Below are 27,445 nucleotides of genomic sequence, written 5' to 3' on the forward strand. Positions count from 1 at the left end.
AAAACAAACACATCTGAAGACAGCCCCCAGCCAAGACAGAGTAATGGTAGTCATATGAAAAAAGTGTGTTCCTTGACATCTTTTGAGTAGTATACATGATGATGAGTGAGTAATTTTTTTTGTTTCTGTTTGTTTTGATACATTTTCTATTTGTTTGAAGGAAAACTAGACAGACATACTATCAACAGTCATGTAATATTGGAGCAATGTTATGTCATTTCGGGGCGATGGGGTAGCCTAGTGGTTAAAGCGTTCGCTCGTCATGCCGAAGACCCGGGTTCGATTCCCGACACGGGTACAATGTGTGAAGCCCATTTCTGGTGTCCCCCGCCGTGATATTGCTGGAATATTGCTAAAAGAGGCGTAAAACCTCACTCACTCACTCAATTATGTCGTTTCTGATCAATGCAGCAGCTACTTGCCACACTGGTTCACAGTACGGCTGTAAGTCACATGGCTGTAAGTCATATGTCTGTAACAGTGAGATGAAGATGGCATGCCTACTGTCCCATCATATTATGTACAAAATAAGAGGGTTCCAAGGGAATAAAATGGAAAAGATTAAAACACATTTATTATCAATGGACACAATGATTAATTAGATGTTAGGTGTGCATATATATGCCCAACGCAATTTTCTGGAAATAACACAAGGTACATTTTCACAAGGAATTAAAATCTAGGAACCAGTGAGGCAGACAAAACATTTAAGTAGTATTTCCATAAAGTATTTATGTGATTGCAGCCGTTCACTTCTGTACAACCTCTATGATACCCTCATGTCAGTAACTGGAGTTTATTGAAGTACACAGGTAAATGAAAGATTTCCTCACCTGTTTTGCATCCTATTACCAGGTGTTAGAATCAATGTTTAAAACTGATGTGTATGAATAACCGCTTCCAGGGATGGATTTCTGGATGATAAGTAAACCAGTCACACTTCGCATGGTTTCGGGTTCCGGTGTTGAAGACTAAACCTCATCCAGACAATGACAAATTGTTGGATTTCTCCCCTGGTCAGACAGCAATATCATGTTGCTGTGATCGCAAATGTTTTAATCCATGGACAGCAGGGAAGAGATCAAGTTGAAGTTGAAGGGTGAAATATGTCTGTGGTTTCCAATACCCCCATATACCCAGGCTAAACTACTAGACTGGCAAGTGTTGGACACAATTAATCCTGGTGACGTTGTTCTGGATGTAAGACTTCCTGAAGTGGCCGTGGTAGTAGGAGTGGCTTAGAGGCTTGAGCCATCAATCTCTACTGTTGTTACTCCTTGTTATTGGATATTGATAATTTTTTGTGAATATATATTCCCCCCCCCCCCCCTTCCCTCCCCCCCCTTACCCCCTACCCAACAAAAAATTACTACTTTACTCTCGGGATGTCTCCTGCTTGGTCAGGGAAGAATCATTTTAGGATTCATCTGTAAAATGTCATTTGGGTCAATCCTCCATTCCTTTCAGATTTGTTAATGCCTTGCCATGAAGGTCTGGCACAAAGTACAAGTGTCTCTGTTTGCACTATGAAAGGCATGGACAACAGTGATGACATGTAGTGTTTCAATCAAACAACAGTTGCTTCATCACAGCTCATTACTGTCACACAAAACACTGTAATTATCAGTTGCGTTCCTCAACAATATCACCACCATGAAGGACACTTTGACCAAAGAGGTGTCACGATCTAAACCAACACCTCAGGCCATAACCCAACTGCTACAGGAAATACTATGGACAATTCTTTCTATCAAATGTCCACCAAAAACACCAGTTCCAATCAGTGGGCTCTCCAATTCAACCCTCAACAGTTTTCCCCTATTCATTTTGTTTTCCTAACTGGGCATGCACATGGAATCCATTGTTCCACTTTTCAAATTGCCCCAAGATATGTCTTTGTGTAATTTGGTGCACAAGTTTCACAGTGGACTTGACTCCTTGTTTGAAGCCAGTGATTTTGCTGCAAACATTTCACACACCTTGCTTAAAGCCAGTGATTACGCTGTCTGGGTCAGAGAGATGTAACTAACCTTTAGACCCCTCCCTTATTTATATCATGTACTGGCATGTCTAAATTTCAATTGAACATCAATACATGGATTGTGAGGTTATACGAAATAGACGAAAAGACGGAATTGAAGCAGTATAACCAATATATTGTTGGAGAGACACAAATAATGTGGTTGATGCTTATAGTTGTTTATTTCCACTTGGTCCAGTGAAAAGGGATTGATAAACAGGCAGGGCCTAGATAAATATCTCCCTCCATCAAAGTTTGAACAAACAGCAGTAGTATATATTTTATACAGTAGTACAAACTTGATATTCTGTCACATGAGGTACATCAAAGGTAAAGTGGGATATATGTAAGTGTGCATGTTTTTGCAAATCTTTTATTGATGGTTATGTAATTCAATTTATTACAGCTGAATTGCAATCCATATTTTCGTTTCACCTCGATCCACCTCGATCCTTGCTAAATGGATATTTTATTTTTTGTTAGACAGTGACATTTAGAAGATCTATAAGTTATTAATAAAGGATGTATGATTCTCTTTTATGCCTAATTTCATGCTCCGAAGCCAGCCTGGCTGCATCGGTGTTTGTTGGTGGGGGAAATCTCCCAACTCTTCTATCATAGTTGTATTTATTGTATGAAGTCTGTTTAATCCAGCAAGCTTTGTCCTGTGCCTGGTAAGAAGCTTACATCAACACATGGTTGGCTGGCCAGTAGGTACGTGACACTGTTGGAACATATACCATCTGACAGCAACACAATGTCGGCCTTGGCCACAAATAAACAATGCCAACTAAACAATGAATACTTTCTCTAGGCTCAGTCATTTGGCATTATCCAATTAGGAACTTATCAATAACTCTTTGTTGTTTCCATTTGAAAATGTCATATGGTGTGCTGAAGCAGTATTTGCAATATTTGTAATGGGTTTAACTATGAATAGATCTTGATCAGTGTAATTTCTAATATGAGGTGCCTTTGTAATGTCTTCATCGGAGTGTCATCTGTGGTACTGATGGATACTTACCTCATCATATGGGAAATATCAGTGAAAATGAAATGTGTCAAGAGAAGGACGGTTGAAATCAATGGATGCATGGGTTATTTGGATGAAGGATGTGGAAGAGCTTATGAATCAGTTATCAAATGTCAGACCAACAGTGCATATAGACAATTATCTATTAATAGCCACGGTATTGAATAATCTAAGGTTAATTGTCAAAGTAGGTTAAATTAATATGATAGATACTGATAATTAATTCATTATTTATATTCAGTCATTGAACTAATATTAATGTTGAATTGTTGATAACAAAACAATTATCACAAAATAGCAAAGGGAAATTTACTGTATTCGACGTAATAAGCACCCTGCTCTAATAAGCGCCCACAGCGATATTTGCTTATATATTGGCTAGTGAACAATGCCAATTAGCACCCCTTCTGATTGGTCAATGTACAGAAGACTTATTTATTCGTGTATAATACACGTGTTGTTTTTCACCAAAATAATATAAGAGCCCCCTATTTTTAATTTTGTGAGTGCCCTGGGCAGTTATTATGTAGAATATGGTATTAGCATTATGCATGCACAGCTAACTACAGTTACTGAAATATTCATTGTTATTTATGTCATACAGGAATAAATGTATAGGACAAAGCTTCAGATGATGGAAACATGCACCAACAACCTCGTAACCTACACCATTGTTGGGATATATTGATATGCTCTTCAGTTCCTGTGAAAACATTACATATAAACACATGTATAATTCAGCATGGGGAGATTTTCTGTAAGGAACAGGTCTCCATTCATTACCTCTTTTATTTATTGAAACTGCATGGTTGTCAGAACTCCACAGTCAAGTGTCCATCATGTCCTGCTGCAAATACTGTGTGGGTTTATCAGTTGCTAAAGGTGTGTATTGTCACCACTGTGAGGTAATGTGTCACTGGCACTACATGTAGGTTAACTGATAATCATATTCAATTATTCACCAACTATCCTGTTTCCTGCTGTGTAGATTGTGTCAAACTCAGGTATTGCATATTGATGACCCTGTTCGTGGCATATGTCTGATGTCAATATCATTGTCTTGACCTGTTGATGGGAATACAGACATACAGTATAACACCTTATTCCACCATTTACATAGTCACCCTCCCAGACCCTCCAGGGGGCACAGGTGGCCCAGTCATCTAAGGCGTCGCGATTCGCTGTGCAGAGTTGCGTCCCCTGGGCAAGCCAGAAACCTATGATTATGGGTTCGAATCCTGGTTCACCCCTACTATGTTTCTAGGTTTGTCAGCACCATACCCATGCTCGTGGGTTTCACCGAAGTGGTAAACGTCTGAGACCTGAATCACTTCGGGCTTTCCTCCCACATTAAACTGACATGCCATCACTCACTCACTCACTTCCAGACCCTTGAGAATATATTGAAAAAGGAGTCCTACTCAAGTCTAGATTGATTTGGCATCTCTGGAGTGCCTCAGCTCTAGAAAATGAAGCATTGTTCTGGGTTCCATTTGAATTTTATTTAATGTTTACTTTGTGGATAAAGTTTTAAATGAGGCAACTTTAGTTCTGTGACTAAATGTTACTCATCATTTATGGTTCAAATACAGTGTGAATATAATTAGCCATACGGGAGATGTCACATGCAATATCGATAAACTCACCTAATCTTTCAGAGGATCTTAAAATTGTTTCTTAATATATTACACAAAAGAAGTTAAGGAACACTGAGGTTTTTTTTATATGACTATAGTTACTTGGCGGGTGGGTACTGAAACACAGCCTTCCACTTGTGGGTGTTCTTTAACTTGTTTTGAGCAGTATAATTTCAATTCATGTCAGTTGTCTTGAAATATTGACTGGGCTTAAAAGAGAATGTTCTGACGTAGAGCATGGTAGCACAGATACTGTAAAATGTCATGTTTGATTTTCTCTATTGTGTTGGAAAGGGAATAATCTATTCCTAGCATGGACATGTGGATTTGCCTGCAGCACAGATTCCACTTGATGTGTACATGCTCACAGACAAATTATATAGGAATAATGTAGTTAATGTAATCTACAACTAGGTGTGTGCATGTTTTTGTGACATGCTTTAAAGTGGAACTACTGAGCTCATCTTATTAAAATACAAAAGGATATGATATTAATACAGTACTTTATGGGTGTGAAAGCCTACCATCTAATGTATCACGAAATCCTTTCATCTGTCTGTAGTTGCATCACAATCTGGAGGGTTAAACTTAATAAATACTCTAAACACTCACTCATAATATACACGTGTCTTGTGTACATGATGTAGCACCTTATATTAGGTATCATCCCATCATTGTGACTAGGAAAACCAAACTATGTTGATTATGCTTGTTAACTGACCACCAAGGTAAACCTTGTGTAATTATTATGTGTACACCTTGACTTGCTTAAGTTACTTGGTTTTTATATAGGGAGTTGTATTAAAATAAGCATTGTCTTGTTTACCAATCCCAATTTGCAGTTAAAATAAAAATATGTTTAAACTAAAATACAAAATCTGAAAGTTGTATGTGTCTAAAGTGAATATAAATTGTTAACATCAGAAAACAATCAGTTTCGATTATCTGCTGAAACAGATTTCATTGGGCATAAAAGTCAAAATAATGGTACAAATTATATGGATGGATCACTGAAAATCAGTGATGACACCAGGGTCCCGTTCCACAAAGCGATCGTAGCGCTACGATTGTTGTAAGTCTATGTTAAAGCATGTGAGTTACGATTGTCGTAGTGCCCGGGTGTCGGCAAACATATTAAGCGTGTCCTGCCCTACCAGCAGCACCCACCACTCACACAATGTGTATCAAACGTAACTGTTAATTTGTTGTGTAACACAACACAGCAGTACAGCCACCATATGAATACGGCCTGTAAACTCACAACTAATAATGAACTATTAATCACGTCCATATCAAGTAAGTGACCATTTAAGTACAATGACAGTTTGAGATGAATTTGAACGATCTACAAAACATACTCCTCAGCCAACCATGGATTAATCTTTCACAGCAGCTCTGAGTATTTACTGAGCAAATAACGAGTGATGTTCACAGGTATTTGACAGTTAATCCACAGAAATTGCATGCAGGCCTGAGAGGAACATTAGGTGGTGAATTACATTACATAACACCTCAGTTGACAGCTGTTGTATCCCACTGGGTACTAACAAGATATTGGAGTTGTGATTGGCCAGCAGTCTCATGTCCATTATGCAATGAACAAGTCACTTGTCACTCTTGGGTTGTCAGTGTCAGTTCACTTTGGTCATGCTATGTTTTGGTTAGTTTGTATGTGTACTGCCCTGGCCAGTGTTGGTGGGGGTTGATTTCCTTCTTTTCTCTGACCTATATGTTCCTAGGGCCTTGCATTGTATTTTTGCTTGGATAAGAGATTCGCCAACCTTAAAAATGAAAAATATATATATATATATATTATATATCAGAATAAGTTTTTTTTATAGTCAACAGTAAAGATACCTTTGACAATAAAAATGAAATGCTGCTGTCAGATTTTAGATTCATAGACACTCAAGACAGGCCAAGATGGTTTTTTTAATTCTATTATCACCTGGTGATCCAAACCAAACTTCAAAAATAAAAAATTCCCTACATCGTATTTTCTCTTTTTTTTAGCTACCAAATTAGTAAGGAAAAGATAAATGGATGAACAACTTCATTACAATATGGAGCTACCCTGTAGGTTGTAACACTGTTATCAAGTGATGTACAGAGTATCTACAGTGTAACAAAGAAGTTGTTCATCCATATATCTTATCCTTACTTAGTACTCCAACTTTTAAATGCCTAAGTAAGGATAAGAATTTATGGATGAACAACTTCTTTATTACAATTAAGAGCGATGTTTCGGTGTAGGTTCTAACACCATTTTCACTTGCTTGGTAACGGTGTTAGAACCTACACCGAAACGTCGCTCTTAATTGTAATAAAGAAGTTGTCCATCCATAAATTCTTATCCTTACTTAGTACTCCAACTTCTAAATGCCTATCAAAGAAGTTTTAAATGCCTCTCAGGGACGTTACCAACCAAATATTTCACTTTGAAAACGTGTGAAAAACCCAGAATAGTGTGGCCAACTTTGGAGCGTGAAGTACTTTTTATAAATCTACTTCACACCAACATGGGGTCCGATTTCTGGGAGGATAAATAAAAAAAAATATCAATGTGTTTTCCATTAGTGTACACAAGATGTTAGGAATTAGCAATTAATGACTTTATGATGTCAGTTCAAACTGTTTATTATGTCAATCAAACTGTAACAGGGCAATTAATTACAAGTTGAATAACAGCAAGGCTGACACCTCAAGCCTTGTCGTGGATGACTTGGCCCAGATACTCATTGTATAATACATCCTACTCAACAAGGGATTTTGCTGTAACCAAGTACATAATCCGTTTATCTTCCTTTCTACATCCTAACCTGTCTCGTTGTGTTTCATCTGAATGCTCTTTTAAAATATTGATTGTGTAAAGAAATTATGATTCTGTCAGTTGCCTTGGTAACCTACGTTTATAGGAAGCATAGTTTTCAATGTCCATGGTTGAAATATACAACAACATAAGTATTAAGTGGTACAAAGTAACCAGTCAGTTTGGTTAGTGGAAGTGCAGTAATGTCTTTATAAAATATATATAGTCATGAAACTGGAATATAAGATGTATTCAAAAGATGAAAATATTGAAGAGCATGAAAGTAATGCTTGTATCGTTTGCCTGTATCACTACAGCCGGCGCCTCCCAGTTCTATTGTTCACTGTTGATTAAGGATTTCATTACAAAGGAGACCTGCATGCAGTATATTTATCCTCCAATAAACTGGACGCCAAACCAACAATAAATGTTTTATTGCTCTATTGGTATAACACCTATCTCTGTGTAAATATCACCAGTATACAATTCTGTTGACCTCCTGAAATACCTCTGTGAGTACTAATCAGCAGATGGAGGCTATTGTTCATCATTGCAAAGCAGGATTTATGACCAGGGTGGTAGGGTTATGTAGAATAGCAATATGAGCTTTTGAGGATAATGTTTAATCTTTAGTAAGTTGTTGTAAAGTTAATGGTGAAATACACTCATTTATAACTAAAAGAACCAAAACTCTATTTCATATAACATCTTTCCATGAGGCTCAATCAACAGAGACCTCGCTATAAAGCTGAAGAAATTAGCCTTGGGACAATCGGTGTAAACCTCGCTATAGGGTCCTACTATACAATACCTCATTATACAAAGGTCCTAAGTGACAGTCCACTCTCATTTCATTATCTGGCTGGCTGTCAATCATAGCTAGGAGTGTCCTGATTGGTTAATGAGACCAGACAATCCCACTCCCTTCCTTGATTGACAGGTGCCCTGGCAGGGGAAATGCTTCTTTCTTCTATCGTTCATTCATGCCTAACTGAAAGCAGGCACACTGGCCTGTATGCGGGGAATCCAGCTAGCCGAATCCTCACGCCTGTAGGCTGTTAGGGCCAGAGAGAGAGACGGTTACGCCAAGCACACGGCTTAGTTGTACATTACAGTGAGAGGAGACACACAGTGCTATCGGGTTAGGGACATGCTACTGGTTGATAGTCACTTGTAGGAGGATACAAGCTTTGAACAGTCTCAGGACCATATACCGTAGATTCCTGGATCAATCACGGAATAGTCAATGCCGGTTGTGATATCAGCTGAACTGGTTGTGGAGTGGAGTTGTTTCATGTGAGTGCTTCAGTCAGATCTGGATCATTGTTTTGGTTTGGGACCTCCTGATGGACTCTGTAATGGCACTGGATGAAGGATAATAGTCTGCAGTAGTAACCCTTTGTCAAGGTGTGCCACTGCCTGTATGGAGGATGTGTTTATGTTATGTATGAGGCATCAGTTTGGATCTCTGTTTCTGATATTCCTGGAAGCACATTTCAGTGCTAGCCATCAGTGTTATTGAACATGTACGATGTTAGCGGTACATGAACACAGTCTGATGGATGTAGCTGTTGCATGGGGGAGCATGCTACTTCAAAAGTCAAATTGTGGACTCCAGTTGAAGTCACGCATATTGGAATAATGTGATGCTAGCTGAAATTCCTGTTTCTCAAGTCTTGCACTACAGTGGCAAGCAAATAGGGTTTATGGGATATGAGTGTCCATTGCATGCATGCTTATTGCACATCTATTTCAGTGTCGGTGGACTCCAGTGCCTGGTACACTAGGGGACCAGTGTGCTAACACCTCGTATTTGCTCAGTGAGATTGATTAAGGTGACTCTTCCTTGTGGAATAACAGAGAATAACCAGTGTTTACTTTCTCGTATCTCACATCGTAGAACACTAGGAAGGCTTCAATAATTGATACACTTTCCTGAATGTTCACTTGAAACTGATTGATCTTTACGTGACATCAACTCAAGGCCTTTTCTCTTATGTTTCAGTGGACTAATACCTATTTGGAGTTACACAATTGCACTTGGATTTACTTTGTGATTCTAAGGATTCCTACAGAAAAGGTATGAATGTTTCACTTCCTTATATATCTATGTGTCCATGATGTCTGTAGTATAGTTGTTTGGAATGTAGTACCGTTGTTTGGGTTGCCATACAGTTGTTTGTGTCTGTATGAACTGTATGATGGTTATTCTCAACATGGATTATACAAAATATGTGGAAAGACCAATAACAAAACAAAACAAAACAAAAGGTATTTCAATAAATGTATGCTCTTGTAGTGTGAGGATACATGGTTAGCTACTATATACCACCATCCACATCAGTCAGAACCTTTCCAATGTTCAAACAGGGGCTAACAGGCAGACAAACACAAGCAACATTCACTTTCTTTCCCTAATACTGACCTTTGTTTACCATGGATCTTGAACATATCGGGTGCAACATGTTATAGCCATTATACACCCTGAAACCTGGTCACCTTGAAATACTCGTCCTCTTTATTCTATAGCATTTTCTTGCAAGGCCATACTCCCATCAGGGATGTGTTGTGTCGTGCTGTATGATGGACGTCGGCTATAAATGATAATGGATCCTATATGGCTATCATAATTTGTATTGATTACTCCATCCCCGTCTTGCTGAAGTCTGTCCAGTCGGCCGGCTTTGCAGAAGGTGGCTGCCCTGTCTCTGCAACAGTGAATCAGACACATGGTGATGATCATTTTTACATTGCTGTGAGGTTTGCAGTCATTAGCTACTTGACTGTTTGCCATTCTAATATATAGAAATGAGCTTTGTACATGCATTGTGCATAGAGTTACAGGGTAGTAGTTTTCTTTCTTCTTCTTCTTCTTCTTCTTCTTCTTCTTCTTGTCAACACAGACAGAGAAAGTAACTCCTACATCTGCCTCCTGTAAGAGATCAGGCTTGGATGTTGCTTCTAATGTCTGTTACTGTCATTTACATCTGCAGATGTCGCAGGAATTTGTGTGGTTAGTGAAGAACATTTCACAAACATACGTTATGTCCCCCGAAACTTTGTATGTGGAAAACATACATGCATAAGTCCCGTGTTTTACATACAATGGCTCTCTTGTCTGTGGCACTAGTAGTCACATTCAGTGACATGAAGAAATTATCAGCAGTTTTTCGGTCACATCCTGCTATTTATGTTGCAGTTGAATGAAATGTTTTCCCTGCTGTAATTTGTGTGTTCATAGTTATTGTTTTAGCAAGCTCACTTCATGACGATCAGGCAACACTCACTACCAAACATTTATTAACCTGCATGGACTTTACACTTTGGAGAATATGGTTACACACTTTTCCGAGATCAATTTTTATACCAACAAAGACAATGTCAGGAAACTAGTTATGATGCTGAATACCTTGTTACCATGGATACTGGTTTACAATATCCAGCAATATGTGAAATATAATAGCATATATCATGAAGATGTTTTTTTAATAATCAGAGGTTTTTGGAGTTCAATTGAGTTATCATCCATGTACTGTCCTTTCCTCAATGTGCATAGACATGTCAGTGGGGGGTACTTCTGCCATTACAATGTCATTGGTTTCTGGTGTTGAGTGACTATATTTGCGCTATCGGTATACCATGTCTGCCTGGGACTTTCCACTACCCTCTTGCTTTCTCCACTCCCACAACTAAAGCCACATGTGCTCGGAGTCTCACACATGCTTCTCCAGATTAGATTTGCTCCTAGAAGCCTGTCTTATCATCCCTAGATGAGCCACACACCCCGACCACAATTCAACAACTGACCAAATATTCCCCCAGTTAGGATTTCACACACTGTCTGTGTAGATTAGCTTGGCTGTTGTTTATATCCTAATCCTAAGCCATACATCGTCATCATCTCGCTCCGATTCCAACACTAAACTGTGAAATCAGATCCGCCAGTCAGGCAGCTACAAATACCTAAATGTGGCAAACAACTCGCTGGATGGCAATTGAGGTTTGGGCTTTTCAGAGATGGATGTATGAAAAGGCTGATTGTGTTAAGCAAGGATTGTGTTCTTAGAGGTTTAAAAACGGAAATAGATGTAACCACTACTTACAACCTAACACACAAGTCATTGAAATTGATACTTAAGGTCTGGTCTTACCGGCAGGCTGGGGCACAAACAACCCTCAGGGTGTTCCTCTTTCCAAGCATATAAATTAAAGTATCTCATTATGACATGACTGTATAACATCCATAATAGATGATGGTAATTACATACAAATAGAAGTATACTTTTGTAGTGTGCATTCTAAAAGTCTATTTTGCTTTCTCTGGGTATATATTGAAACATAATAATGAATGTAAGAAGAGAACTATAAAACATCAAGGCCAGGGAATGATCAGTCTCGATTATCTGCCGGAACAGATTCCATTGGGTGTAAAAGGATATAGTGGTGAAAAATGATGTGAATGGGGGCCTAAAAATCAGTGATGACACCAGGTGTTTGTTAAAAGGGTTAAGGATGACCTGGTCTCAACATAGGACTGTAAGAACTGGCGGTACAGACCAGAAGTACTCCAAAGACTTACCACATTGTGTTCATCAATTAACAATAAAGAGCATTTGAAACTCCTGTCTCGTTTATTAGCAGGTTATCTGTTTTCCTCTCTCTATGGCCTCTTTTGGCCATAAACAATGCCAAGATTCTCCTGGTCTGCCAAGGTGTACCTGTTTCATCTATCAAACAGGTGTAAGACGTGATTCTGTTCCTGATATAATACGAGTGGCAACTGAAGTGTTTATTCAGTCAACATTATCATTCAATTTACAGAAATAGCTTACAGCCAACCGAACAGCAATATTGCTTTTGATATTATTTTTGCCAGTTTAGTTATTGTTTAGAATAGTCTGAGAAAAAAATCTGCAACAAAACTAGTGCAATATAAACCAGTGCTGACAAAAACATCATAAAAAATATAAGAGACAAGATCTCTTCATAATCAACATGATCAATTTAATTGAAAATGGTACTTAAATGTTATGTCATAATCAAATGTTACATTAGCTATATCGTACTATTTTTCCCCAATTTCATTTGTCCTAAAACTTTTATTTTGGGGAATTTTCTTGTGTATAGTTGGTCTGCTAATGGTAAACAATAAATCGTCTGTTATTCCCCCAAAATATTCCCAATTCACATAACCAAAGATATGACACTGAAAGTATCAAGCAAGTTTATCTTCACACCATTCCCTCCTCCAGAGCTTGTAATGCAGATTGATGCTACACCTCTTTGTCCACTATCTACAGGTTGATTACATCAGAGTTCGTAGTTAATGTGACCCCCCAGGATATGGACACACCTAACATAAGGGGAGAGGCCTCTGTGCCGGTGTGAGCCTGTCACCCATCTGACCATAGGCCCGCCCCAAGGGGCCACTTGCACACAGTTACACCTGAGGTCCTGGGCCAGATAAAACACTCATTAGCCTATGACTGGTAATTTATGACCATAGATCTTATGTCGACCACATGCTTCGTGGAGGAGATCAACAAAAATCTATTTAATATCGGGACACTTTCATCATATCCCACACAATCTCTCAGTTGAAACATTTGTATGTTAAAATTGTCTATATCATAAGGATGAGCTCTAAAGTACCCTTTCACTGACAAAATGGTTGTGATAATAAGCAGGGCTAAGAATTTTCTTCAGATTTTGTTACCTCAAGGACAACCTTTGCGATACATGTCATTATACATATTATACACATATATCATTCAAAGCCAGCTAACTTTCAGTAAAAAAACAACACAAAACACATTTTCATCACTGAATAAGAGTTAATTGACAAACATTCTGTGCACATACTGTTATTATGGTGATGAAAGACAAGGTCGGTTTGTATCAATGTGTCCACTGCAGGGATAGCTGTGTGAAGTTGGTAAGACATATATGTCGCAGAGAATAGATACTTACTTTCAGGGTTACCTGGTACACTTTTCTGCGTCAACCAGAATAAAGAAGATCTTTATCTTCAAATCTCATCCAGTTTTCAACTGTGTGGGGTCTAATATTATATCTGTGCCATCCACCGGGGTTAAAACACCTGTGAAGCCAACAAAGCACCCGTCTACATGCCAAGCACATACGTTACACCTCCATGTTACACTCTAAGTCTCTTTTTATTATCAACTCTCAACAACCTTTGGGCAGAAATATTCATGCATGTGTTCCTTTACATACAGGAGATACGATCGTTTTGTAAAAAGCTAAGGAAGTGTATAAACAGTGTCTGCAAAAGTAATTGACAGGAGCATCAGATTTTCGGGTGTAGCCCTAAATATGAATGAATATTTTATTTGCAAATAATGTATGTATTTGAAGTTAATGTCTTGGAAAGCTTTGGTTCCAGGGTACAAGGTGTTCCAACAGATAAGCATCTCATGCTTCAGGCTAGAAGCAATAACTCATCATTGTGTTGGTCGCCCCTTCAGCAATGTTGGATTCGCCCATTACAATATAGAAAGGTTTTATTTTGAAATGTGGAGGTTAAAATGTGATTGAGTATCTCATAAAAAAATATTCAATTATTTCACTAACACTGTATTATATGTTGTAAGAAATGAATTTTTTTTTTTAAATTGTAAAATGTGTTGTGAGGTATTGATTAAGGGAATTTGACCAAATAATGACTTTTTTGTGTTGGAGATTATTAAGATATTTATTTTATACAACTACCTGCAATTGACATCAAACTGAATTTGTTGCTAAAACAGGGGCTGAAATACCAGGGGCTGAAATAACTGCCTGTCCGTGGCTGGTAACTTTTCTGTCGGACTGCCTGAAAATGGCAGATAAATTTAAGACTACTTATGTATTCAGTTTTATTATGTATATCCTTGTATACTCTCCAGGAATTGTTTGCATTTTTTCAATTGAATCAAGACGCGATTTTTCTATCATTTTTTGCGATTTTTCAATACTTATAATGTCTGAATGTGGGCAGGTAACTTGAAGATGGGCCGGCAACACTTATGGGTCACTTGCCCGACTGTCTTGTTGGGTTTTAAAATTATTTCAAACACTGTGAGTACCAATATGTAGAAAAGAAAAAGTAACCATTGTTTAAAATATTTATATGATTAATCATTCATTAACTCGAAGATGCAGTCGTGTGTGATTTAGATAACATTTTCTTGGCACAGGTACAAATGTGAACTCTCGCGGCACAGGTACAAATGTGAACTCTCGCGGCACAGGTACAAATGTGAACTCTCGCGGCACAGGTACAAATGTGAACTCTCGCGGCACAGGTACAAATGTGAACTCTCGCGGCACAGGTACAAATGTGAACTCTCGCGGCACAGGTACAAATGTGAACTCTCGCATATCTGTCCAGTGGGTGTGAGACAAAGTCTGAAAATTGTTACAACATCATAATGAGATGATGACATGCGAACACAGATATTTACTACGTTAAAGGACTTCTCAACTGGTTAAACATGTAATGTGAGCATTGACTTCAGGCTTTCTCAGTGCATATCTTAATGTCACATTCCAAATGGTCTTGCTTCAGGGAATGCTAAGAACATGTGTATTTTCCTGCAACAGTTTAGCTTTGTGCTGAGTTACATGTGAGGCTGGTACAGGTCACACTTGAGAAGTGCCCCAACTTCACACATTTTAATTAAAGAGTATATTATCTTTGTGTACACACAAATCCCTCAATAAATATGTCAACACACTAAAACGATTCACATTTTCTTTCAATCAATATGGACCAGGAGTATATGATTATTTTTTTTTTGTGTGGGAAACAGAAAACTAAGAATTTTTTCTGATGGAAAAAAATGCTATCACTGAATTTGTGTTTGAGCAAACGAGAATTTATATTTTCAGTTAAGTTTCTCAAAGGGTTAAATGTGTGCAGAGATTGTAGATTTAGGGAAGGGCGGCTGCAATTGGTAATGATGCTAATGAGATGATTCATTCATATGACACCCCAGATCAGACAGAACCTATTTCTTCACAGCCAGTTTTATGCATCTGGATAGTCTTCATTTGTGAAACTGTCAAGTTCACAGTTTTCCTAGACTTGATAGATATTTATCCCACCAACTCAAGTTCCCAAGTCAAGTCATATTATCTTTGCTAGTTGTTACAGATTATCTAACTCCAGTGTCAAATACATTCTTGGGGATAAGATATCAAATTAAGATTCTAGGTATATGTCAGTGTCAGAAATATCCGGCTGTTGAATTGTTTCAGATAGAAATAGTTGAATTAGACCAGTAGTGTTAAAGCAGCCAATTCAAGGAAATAAAACAGTATGGGTCTTCTCATATTGCCAGGACCTGTTTAACTGAATTACTTGTATCATGTGTATCTGATAAGCAAAATGCTTGATTTCTAGAAGATGACTTTATTGTACATAAACCAGTGAATGGAAGACAAATGGTATAATGAATGTGTTATTGACTTTATGTAACAGGAATATTGGTGTTGAAGGTCTAGAGAGGAGGTTCTAAATGAAAAAGGATATAAATTTTCCAAAAGGTGCTTGTGATTAGAATATTTTACTTGTTTAAGTATTATTGGATGCATAGCTAGGGCAAGTTTTGACAGTATTTCGAGATACAGAGTGCATCTCAACAGAATATATGATCAAATTCTTATTGTCTAAAATAACATCAGTAAGCCTTGCATGCCTTAAAGGGCACAAGCCCATCAGGCCAAAATCTCTGCTCTTACAGCTGCAATGTTTTCAAAATAGCTTCCTTTTGTCTTTTGCATCATGACTTCATTTTGGTGCAAGCTAGCTTGGTCAAACTTCACATGCTGATAAAGGCAATCAAACAGATTACATGTTTGTTAGAATTCCATCCATTGATGATTTTCAACAAAATCCTTCTCCCTTCCAAATGATTGTTAATTACATGTTATCAAAGGTTCCTTCTCTTGTATTGTGCCATGAAGGACCTAATGTCAAGCCAATCCAACATGGAGTATGTGCAGACACTCTTTCTGCCCTTTGTGATTAGAGAGTTCCTTAAGGGTCGTCAGGGTAACCTGATGATTATGGCCAGTCAGCATTCTTCTCAGTTTGTAACTCACCTTCAGTTAGGATAACTAGGAACATAGTGCACAGGCAGGCTGTCTTCTGATTGGTTTGGAAATAACTTTGACCTCTTGGCAATTGAAGGTCATGACTTGTATCTGTTAAAGTAAGAAAACTATTGTAAGTCAGTGTGCCAGTGTAAACTCATTATACTGATGTAATGGATTAGGTTAATGCTGGGGTAGACACCCTTGTCATATCAATCTAGGCCTTATATTGGACTTGTGGCTTATGTAAAAGAACAAGATTTACAATAAAACAACTAGCGTGTCTAGATTTGTACTTGTCTCAGAATGTCAGACAAGTGGTGGTCATGTCTGTCCGTGTCCATGTTGTGTGTAATGGAGAAATGACTGGAATATGTTGTTTCTAGAAGTAGAATCAACAAGCCCCAAAGAGGTGAATTGATTCGACATCCTGAAACAACAGATTCGAGTGATTTTCCAACTTATACAATGTTACGGTTGATGTATAATTTTTCTATAATGTTTCATGACATACAGTTGCTTCAGTTTTACTTGCACAAAATGCACATTGAGAAAGACCAGCAAATTCCTGTCTCAGAATCAACTACACAACAATAGCATGACATCATCGCAATGGTTTAAAATTATGATTGTTTTAATTTTCCAATATTTGACCACTGGTATCTTGTTTTCATTTTGTTAACTCATTGTTGTGAATGTTACTTTCAAATTATACTTCTATATTTTTTGCAAGTGACAAATACTAGTCTCTTCAGAAAGTCATTGAATACTCATGTTTTTGTCATTTAACTTCCTAAATGCAGGCAATATTTTGATGACTTTAGTCATGCAGCTATGTCAGTGTGACAAATGGTATGACTTATGTCTGTTAAATTAGTATACCAATTAGATACTGTCAGTCACACACACACACACACACACACACACACACACACACACACACACACACACACATACACACACACACACACACACAGGTATTCAGTTGTAACCAAACTGCCATTTTAAAGACTGAATTGTTCATAATTCCATGATGTTTAAAGAAAGGGTAACAGGAATGTAGATACCTATATAAAGAAAACAAAAGAGATGGAGTGAGCAATGTTAATGTCCATATGGTTCTCCAGTTCTCCTCTTTCCTGTCTGTCATAATGTATCAACTGTAAATAAGCATCTGTGGGAGAGGGTGATCTAAGCTGTGATAACATGTGCCCAATCCTTTTCATGTGAGTAAAATATGTTTAAAAAAAAATAACATTGCATGTACTGTCACAAACAATAACATCAGGTCGTGACCTTTCAAGTACACACTGTTTGCTGAAAGCTCTTTCTAGCTATTGGTTGCCTTGAGAGGAGAAATCCCTGACAGAGTTATTTGATCACAGCTGAATTGAGATTGACTGGCTGTCAGGTCAGTATTCCTTGGAATGAATGAATGTTTTCAATCCTGATAACCAAACAGTACAATATGGCTGCACCTGTAGGGTGGACATGCCGTGAGGAGAAACACTAGCTACACTTTAAAGCTAAACTTAAAGCTTCCCTCCTTCAGTTCCCCCCAGACACATGGTACAAGATTCAGGAACTTGTTGCCATATATATGCAGGGTTTTGTTCGGGGACAACCAGCTGATCATGATGAATGTGTGATCATCATATCCTGACAAGCACTACATCATCACTGTAACAAAAATATCTTCAGGTACATTTAGATTATTCTTACCCAGTTATCTGCTTTCCTTGTGTGAGTAAAATGTTCATCTTATATCAGCTTGTTTCATACATGGTGACTTGAAGCCATTCCAGAGGTCAGTTTACTGTCGTTACACTTTTGTTTAATATGCTGATTTTAATGTTTAGTTCCTGACATGCAAGTTAAAGAAAATAATGTTTCCATGTGCATTATTTTCTTATGCACCTTGTGTGCCAAAGTTTATTGAATTATTAGTGCCCTTTGTCTATGTGAAATTTAGGGTAGCCTTTTTTGTTCCTCCCAACAGGAATGTGTGGAGAAAATGAGATGTTCTTGCATTCAAATAGTACCTTCTATTTGACCTGAATACTGATGCTGATTGTATTCTTTTAGTTTTACCCCTTGGGGATTCTGGGTTAGAATTAGTCTCCTGCAACTTAGCTAAATGGATCTGGTGTGTAGCTCTGTGATTTGGTTGGTGGTGTGTCATTGTACCACAATGGGTGGATCGTTGTTCACAATATCAGTCACTGGATTGTCGTTCAGATTCCATTACTTATGGGCCACTGTCATGCAGCTTGAATATTGCAAACAAAGAAAGAAAATCTTGACATTTTGAAGGTAGATTAAGCCATCAATGACTTCAATTTAGCTTATATTACACATGATTATCTGAAAAAAGAATCTTTTTTTGTCAGCAATAACAAACAAATGAGTTTCAGAGGTAATGTGACACCCTTCTTGATCAGCAGATCATTTGGACACATGGCATTTAGAACCTGGTACTTCTCTCTTCTGAAGTAATTTATACACGTATGTGCTTCAACTTTTATGTATATACTGAGGGAAACAAATAAGGGAACACCACTTCAATGCAGTGTTCCATCCTTCACTCCCAGATTGTCACCCGCAATACAATACAATACAAAGAAGGAGAAACCTGGAAAACAATTAAGGAACACTTGGACTTTCATGTCCTTTAATTTGTTACCCTGTGTGTGTATCCGTCCGTGTGGCTGTGCGTGCACATATCAGAGTTGTCTTATCTTGAATTTCTTTTTCTGTCAACTGTTGCTTATTGACGGTAACTCCTTTCATTTTACTAAGCCTGTGATTTCTGTACTTTCAGCACTGGATGTACCCATGTCGGAGTTTGAGTTATTTTCATGCTGGGGTTTAGACTAGCATGAAGAATGATGATGAACTACCTCAATCGAGGCTGTGTTGGCAGTGTGTACATGACTGGAGTACTTACTGTCATAATCTTTGTCATCAGTGGACATGCTCTAGGTAAGTTAAATTCAATGTCTTTACACTATTGGTACCTCATAATGTCTGCCAAATGTGAAGGCATCAGGTAAGTCGCTATCGCAATCTCATTAAGATCAGATCTTAGTTCTCACTGCAGCTAGACAATGATCTGAGGACATCCAATTACAGGTCATGTCAGACCAACCTTTCGCAAACTTTGACCAACCAATTGACTGACTGACAAGAAGTCAACATTAGCCAATCAGAAGACAGCTTTCTTGTGCATTCTTTTACATTCTGGGATGCCTAAATAGATGGCCTAGATTGTATGGATTCAGTTGTAAAGCGTGCAACTGTCGTTTGGAATACTCTGTGTTAAACTTTTTGAGGTTGCATGATTAGAAAATACATTCCGAATGTCACTTTCCTGATCTGGTAAGCAACACTCTGATTGGTTGGATGAAAGGTCGTTCTGACGTGACCTGTAATGTGATGTCCTCAGATCTTTGTTTAGTGGTAGTGAGAACTAAGATCTGATTTTAATGAGATTAGTCGCAATTGTTGTTTTCAGAGTTGGATTTGATGCCGTTTTTCAGTTTGTGTCACATTTTGTTTGAGGAAAGCTCAGGATGACACATGTTGTTCAATATTATGCTGACCAACCCAGGATTATGATCTGTCCTTATCGTGGAATAAAACCCATGACCAGTGGATCAGGCCATTGCTATGGGACCGACCATTTGATGTTCTGGGATGCGGGCCTGGGATTTTGTATGGAGATGACATAGTTTTTCAGCTGCAGCTGTGAAACCAGATATTAAATCTATGAGCGTGAATATATTTTAAAGAAAACACCTTGGAACAATGTTAATTTGTGGCAGACAATTTCTTCTGCTTTCAATTGTCTGAAGCATTATTATTTTTGTCAAGAATTTCTGGGGACTATATAGTTTTTTGATAATTTCAAAGGTTCCCCCAGAATATCAAATGGCCAGTCCCTAAAGGACTTAACTGCTTGAACAGCTAAAATCTGTTACTTAAACCTCATTGCACCTATAGCATTACCTGAGTTCATGAACAGTCATTGTTCTTGTTGGCTTATAAATATATAAATGTATTCTGGTGGAAGCTGGTTGATTTCCATGCACAGGCAACATTTTGATTTAGTTGTGTTGTAATGATAAAATGATGTAATTCTAGTAAAACCTGTCTTACCTGTGAATATATCAAGTGTTATCCACCTTGTAATATTAAGCTTGGCAATTTATGTTCCAAGTGAATAAGTGTCTGACGAGCCCTTAAACAAAGACATCTTTGTGAACTGTGAATGACAAACTTCTAAAGTGGAAAGATGTTCTTCTTGACACAGGGGGTATCAGTTTCATCAAATATACCAAACGCAACCAAAGGTAATGAAACCTATAGGATAAGTGCAGAGTCACTTGTGCATAAGGATGTGAACAATTGCGTGAGACCATTCTTGCTGTGATATTTAGAAGCTGTTGATTGAAGAGCAGTGATCCACAGAGATTATCAGACAAAATTTCACAGTTGGCTGTAACTTGTGGCCAGGCAAGGATATTCTGTCATCACAAGCCAATGTGTGTGGCATTTTCATCCATGTTCTTCATCAAAGTGTTAAAAATGTATACCTCAAAAATAGAGATCTGCTTTAAACAGCTGGCTTCAGAAGTTGACTTTCATGGCCGGTTTATGCCCTCATTGTGATGGCTGAATGTACCTGTAGTGGCTTACATTATACTATCGACACTTTACGACACCTTTCTCGAATAGTGTCTACAGGGAGGTCGGCTAGGCAGGAGAATGATCTTAAATGGAATGATATCACATGTATACTCTGACAGGGTATTTTGATTCCATTCGCCCAAGATGTACGACAAGAGGACGACTTTAATGTACATAAACACCCACAAGGGACAGGGTACAAAGCATGAACATGACTGTTATAAGGAAGAAGGTCAAGAGAGGAGATGCAGTGTTTTTGTAAATGAAAAAGGAGATAATACTTGTAAAAGGTGCTGGTGGATTTAGAAGTGTAGCTGAAGTGGGTGATGATAGTAGTTGCAGATCTTTGTGAAGAGGGCATCTCATCAGAAAATGTTCTTCATCTTCTTTTTTTGATAGTTTTACAATAGGTACATATTCTTTCTGGCAGATGAAGAAGGGCTGCCAGCTTTTGGAAAGGATATTTTAGTGTTCCTGTTTCTGAATTTCCCTTCAGTCAAGAGTCAATTATCAGGTTCAGATTATAGATTTCAGTGCAATCCCTGTTTAAATCTACTGCGATCTGTGCAAGAAATGTTCTCACAGACTATCCGTTATTTATCACATTCACTAAACACCTCAGGGGGGAGAGAGATCCAGACATGCAGATTGACTTCAGTATAAACTGTTGATCTGTTCACCGGGTGTTTATCAAGGTGGTTGTAAACTATATTTCCTTCATTCCTTGTGTTGTAAATCAAAAAGGGAGAAGACACGACAGCAAAACTTAGCCGTCTTAGTAAATGAGACGAAGTGTGTTTTGATATGCCACATGTTTGAGACTCTTTGAGCTCAGGAAGATGTGTTGCTGTTTTCTCTGGATACTTTAATATCAATATGATGTGGAAGAAACCATTCTAGCTCTAGTAATGTGTTACTATAAATACCTGAAGGTCAGGACATGCGAGTGTGATGGCAGTTTGAGATACATGGTTTCAAAACATTGTGCAGCTTTAAAACACATTTAGTTTATTATTATTGTCCCGGAGCCTAGTAAGTAAATCTGTATGTATATGAAACACACAGAAGTCAGTCATATTTTCTGACATTTTTCTTCATAAGGTTGGACAGGGCCCTGTTCATGTAGAAAACATTCGCAGCTCTGCACAAGATGTTTGTATGTTTAGGCCTAATCATTTCCGTTTTGGTTTCTATGTTAACACCCCCACATCTCCAACTCTCTTTAAATATGATCATACTCAATCACAATATTTTCATTCCTTGGAAAAAGATTGGTTCCCTGTGTACCATCTGTGAGAGATTCAAAGCTGGTCCTTATGGCAGTTTCATAAACAAAACAGCAGACATTTTGAAGATGTGATTAAGATTGCTGACTATTCCCTGATTATTGTTTGAACTGCCTCAGGGGTCTATTAATAAATCTGAACCAAATAAAGACAGGACTTAAATGAGTTCATGTACCCAATAACTCAAAGCAGAAAATAAGAACTTGCAGTTCACTAACTTTAAAACACATACAGTGATGACTGATAAATATCATTCAGCATTTGTTAATTTTTGGTCACATTTACTTTTTGATAATAGCTTTTTTTTAAAATGTATACAATCGGCAGCAACTGTTCTTTGCAGAGATGTTTACATTTGTACACATCTGAGAACGGAACATGATTTGATGGATTGTTTCTTTTTTTAGCAGGAAGTTGTATTTAATACTCGTTGAAAGGACTGAATGTTTGATCTTGATTGTCATACACTGAGTGAGTGAGTGAGTGAGTAGTCTTGATTTTCTGGGAGTCTGTACAAAGTGTTAGTGTGAAACCTCGAAAGAATCGGAAGGTGCAGGGTTAGAGTTGTGGCTGAGACTGTTAAAGATGATGTGAAATGAGGTTTAACATCGTGTCCCCCTTAACGGCATGCAACATGTGCGTGCGTGTCTGAACTAATGACGTTTTTAACAGTTTAACATGGATACCCCACTCGGACACAGTATGCTGACTCCAAACTGACCAGTCCTTGTCTTTTCCCCTTAATACCGAGCGCCAGGCAGGGTAACAACAAGTACCATCTCTTAATGTCTTTTGGGTATCACACAGCCAAGGATCAAACCACTGGCCTTCCACTGTCCAGGCAGCCATTCTATCCACTACATCCTGGAGGCGGTGCAGATGTTAAAGGGGTTTAGTAATTCTATTACCTGTGCAGCCTGTAATAAAACTGTGATCTATCAACTCCCAGTACGCCATGATGTTTTCTCAGGCCCTACTGCACAAACTGATCTGGTGATTGACTAATCGGCGAGCTATCAACAAAGGGAAACAGAAAAATGTTGGCAAGCTGAATGCGTAGTTATTTGTTTCTGAAAGAAATGTTTGCACATTCACATTGCCGTTTCAACAATGGTTCCACTTAGTTGTTTGTTTCTGAAAGAAATGTTTGCCCGCACCTTGCCATTTCAAGAAGAGCTTGACATTCATATTAAGGGCACTGATGGACTGACATATGGGGGAGAGATGCATTGTCTTTCTACACCCATCCCATTTATTGATAGCAAACAGCACTTACTGACTAACATCTTCACCCATTGTTGTACAGGTTCTGGAACTGGACTTACATATATTGTAGCTTTGGGCAAGTTGTGTAAATCTCCAAATGTTTTGATTTGAGGAGAGAGACTGCAGTGCTTTACATTTTAAGTGATTTTAACATTTAATTCAACAGATTCAAATGAAACAGGAAGAATAAGGAGACAAATGCATGTAATGAAACAGTGTGATCAAGATGGACACAGATATAAACACCAGGGAATATTTCATTTTGATTATCTGCCGAGACCGATTCCATTGGGTGTAAAAGACAAAATAGAGGGGACAATTATGTTAATGGATCACTGAAAATTGTGATGACTCCATGGGGTCAGGGAAAAAGGTTCATGAAAATGATTTTGACAATTTCATCCGTTGATTCATTCGACAATTTACCAATTGTGTGTCACATGGAATGTACATTAACTATCACACATCTCCTACTTCATAAAAGTTGAATATTAATGTCATGACATGAAATAAGAGGAATCTGACTTCTAGATATGGGGCAGAAAAGGATTTGAACTGTCGCTTTTGGATTACCTGGGATATTTTGACTTATTTATTGTTGACGTGGGTGTACTTTTATCTGAATTACTGGCACAAGGACAGGTAGACATGGCTGCCTGTATGTTAGTGGCAGCACCAACTTGTAGAAAAACATTATTGACAATTCAAAATAATAAGTATATGCTATATTTCAAATAAAGTGTTGGAAACTTGAGGATTCTGTGAGAAAGCAGTCATATGCTACAGGGAGTAAGTATATCAATATTGAGGTAAAACTGAAGATAAAGGCAATTTTTTAATACTTTGTTAATGAACAGTTCTGCTGTACAAGCATATATATAGTCATTAATGTATAACAATTTTGTTCAACAGATACTATTTACTATATGTCTGTACAACTAGTTCACATTTACAAGCTAACTAATGTAGCATTGTGTCTGTCTACTGGCATCACCAGTGTTGCTACATGCATGACATCAAAGGCCTTCTCCCCTTTGGTCATGATTAAACCATTCCTCAGTTACATAACCAATTAAATTTCAATGTAACATATCTCCAAACCAGATGTCTTTCTGTTCATTGTATTAGTTCATCTGTTGTAAGTAATGATAAGCTCAAATGATGCTTGTGTAACATACATGAACACATGCCACAAATTATATAAAATCCTTTAGCTGAAGTGCCTCCATCATGGCGTTCAGCTCATCATCAAAGTGTGAACTCGTGTGAAAATAAAGACAGCAGGCAGTTTGTTAACTCAGCAAATCCAACCAGATTTGTAAGATACACAAGTTTGTGGATAATATTAGGGTCAGCCTTAGGCTCTGTAGTCAGTGGCCACTTGCAACAAAGGAAAGACAGCTGTTGGGAGGGATGCTTCTTCAGAAGATGCTTCGCTGGCCAGCTGTCTTCGCTGATTTTAGTTTCAATAGACAAACTAGTTTAGGTCTGTGCCATCATTTCTGTCCTTGATGTCAAGTTAACATTCCTCAGCACTTGATGGAAACTTGACATCATCAATTACTATGTTAGTTGCCCCACAATGCTTCAGTGGAGACAAGATTAGCAGAGTTCAGTAAAATCATTAATTTGTAAATATAAGCAGAGTTCAGTAAAATCATTAATTTGTAAATATAAGCAGAGTTCAGTAAAATCATTAATTTGTAAATATAAGCAGAGTTCAGTAATATCATTAATTTGTAAAGATTAGCAGAGTTCAGTAAAATCATTAATTTGTTATACGGTAGTAGATTTAGACTGATAACAGAACAGGAAATTTGTTTACAAGGCAGCTCTAACTGGGGACCAAACAAACTTGCATCATGTGTTAGCATAAACTTCTGTTATGTTTTACACCTTACCTATGATATCATTAAGTAATCCCACGGACACCTAGAATCAGGGTAGTGATCCCTATGCATGATGTAGACAGGGTTAGAAAATAATGAAATGAGTCAGTGAAGATCACGGTCATGGGCTGAGTGTTTGTAACCAGTGGGACGCACGGATAATGTATTCAGTGTAACAGTCTAGAAAACATATACCTGAAATATATATGAAAACAGGTTTTTTGACTGGTGTGATGGAAAGAACTGTTTTAACATTGTAAATAAAAGCTACAAAAACCACTTCCATAATCATAAGAAATCTCTACTAGAAGCAGAGTCCGATGTATTATTCCAGCTATCATAAGCATGTATGTGAATTAATATCGAATGGTGATGATACCAGGTGTTTTTGAAAAGGTGGACGCATCTTGCCCCATCAGGTTAAAAAAAAGTGGCTCAAAAAGTATTTGAAACTTCAGGTAAATATTAATGACATCCAACTCCAACAATACCAGTCCCCAGCCTGAAAGCCCTGCGCGTCCCTGCGCCCCTGACACTGGAGAGTATGTATGTAGCATAATGGAGGTGGTCTACACAATATGTATTTGTCTTGTGACTAGACTCGCCTGCTGTGACAGCGCCAGTTGTAACCCAGCCTCTGATATTACACCGCATCAAAGTTCCTAGGTCGTTAGCCATGTCGCAGGTAAAAGTCAGGTGTCACTACTTCAATGTCAGAAATTTATGAGAAATTCATTTGTACTCCTGGTTGTGTTTGCAATTGGCTATCATGGAGTGATCATGTCGGAAAAAACATTGGGGAAAAGTTTTTCTATCCATCACCACCCAGCTATGTGATATCTGAATATGCCAGGGAGGTATTTTATGTGAATTTCATTCATTATCGTTTCAATTAACACAGTAGGTGGCCCTTATTTTGGACATGGAGATGAAGCCTTTTGTCCCTCTAGATTTGATATGTGTCATTTCCTTCTACAGTGTATTTATGTGAAATATTCTCATGATTACTGAGCTACTTAATGCAGTGCACCCTGAACATAAACATATTTAAAATCATTCATATAAAAACTTGATCATGGTGTTATGCTTTGAATAATCAATATATGTTGGTCGTATGTGATTATCTGGGAAGTGGATCATGTACTGTTGGTTGCCATGGGAGCTGGACATGCCCGGGGGAGGGTTGCGTTCCTTGGAACAAGATTGACAGGTTGCCTCCCTTAGGGCATAAGATGGGAGATATATCCATGATAGGATTGATTTATTACTGAGAAATGTCAATCCAGAATTCTCTGTGAACTTTCATGTAGCCCATGTTTGTATCATATGTGTTTACTTGATGGAACATGTTTAATATAGAAATGGCCTATAACTTGATTAGTAGTGCATACATTCTCCGGAAAAGTCCCCACAGATATCATCAAACCGGTGTTCTTGGTAGCATTCCATTCCATGAAGACTCTCTGTAAAGTTGTCTATAAACGCCTGTAACATGATTAGTAGTACAATATTTCTCATGAAAGGTCCCCACAGATATCATCCAACCAGTGCTGTATAGCCAGCCTTTCATTCCATCAAGTCTGTGTGTTAAGTTGTATGTCTGCAGGAAACAGACAAGTTTATTACAACACTGTCCTAAGTTGCTACACCTCCTTAAGGGAGTTCTGATCTGATGTTGAACACCGATATCCTGGCAGTCAGTCAACTAAACAAGAAG

The 27,445-nt window shown here is 38.0% G+C and overlaps 1 protein-coding gene across 8 annotated transcripts in view; it reads left to right on the plus strand.

Annotated features, from left to right (window-relative positions):
* Window positions 1-27,445, plus strand: part of LOC139458355 (roundabout homolog 2-like) — a 471,546-nt gene that overhangs the window by 393,682 nt on the left and 50,419 nt on the right. For 7 of the 8 annotated variants that reach the window (XM_071239757.1, XM_071239758.1, XM_071239764.1 and 4 more), the window contains 2 exons: window positions 9,505-9,579; window positions 19,420-19,580. In XM_071239757.1, the coding sequence (XP_071095858.1) occupies window positions 19,484-19,580 (97 nt within the window). In that variant the 5' untranslated portion in view covers window positions 9,505-9,579; window positions 19,420-19,483. Of the gene's footprint in view, window positions 1-8,533; window positions 8,796-9,504; window positions 9,580-19,419; window positions 19,581-27,445 lie in introns of those variants that run through there. The other variant, XM_071239760.1, reaches the window with a different exon arrangement.

The sequence above is a fragment of the Haliotis cracherodii genome, unplaced genomic scaffold (genome assembly GCF_022045235.1).
Source record: "Haliotis cracherodii isolate W230 unplaced genomic scaffold, xgHalCrac1.p SCAF_12, whole genome shotgun sequence".
NCBI lineage: Eukaryota > Metazoa > Mollusca > Gastropoda > Lepetellida > Haliotidae > Haliotis > Haliotis cracherodii.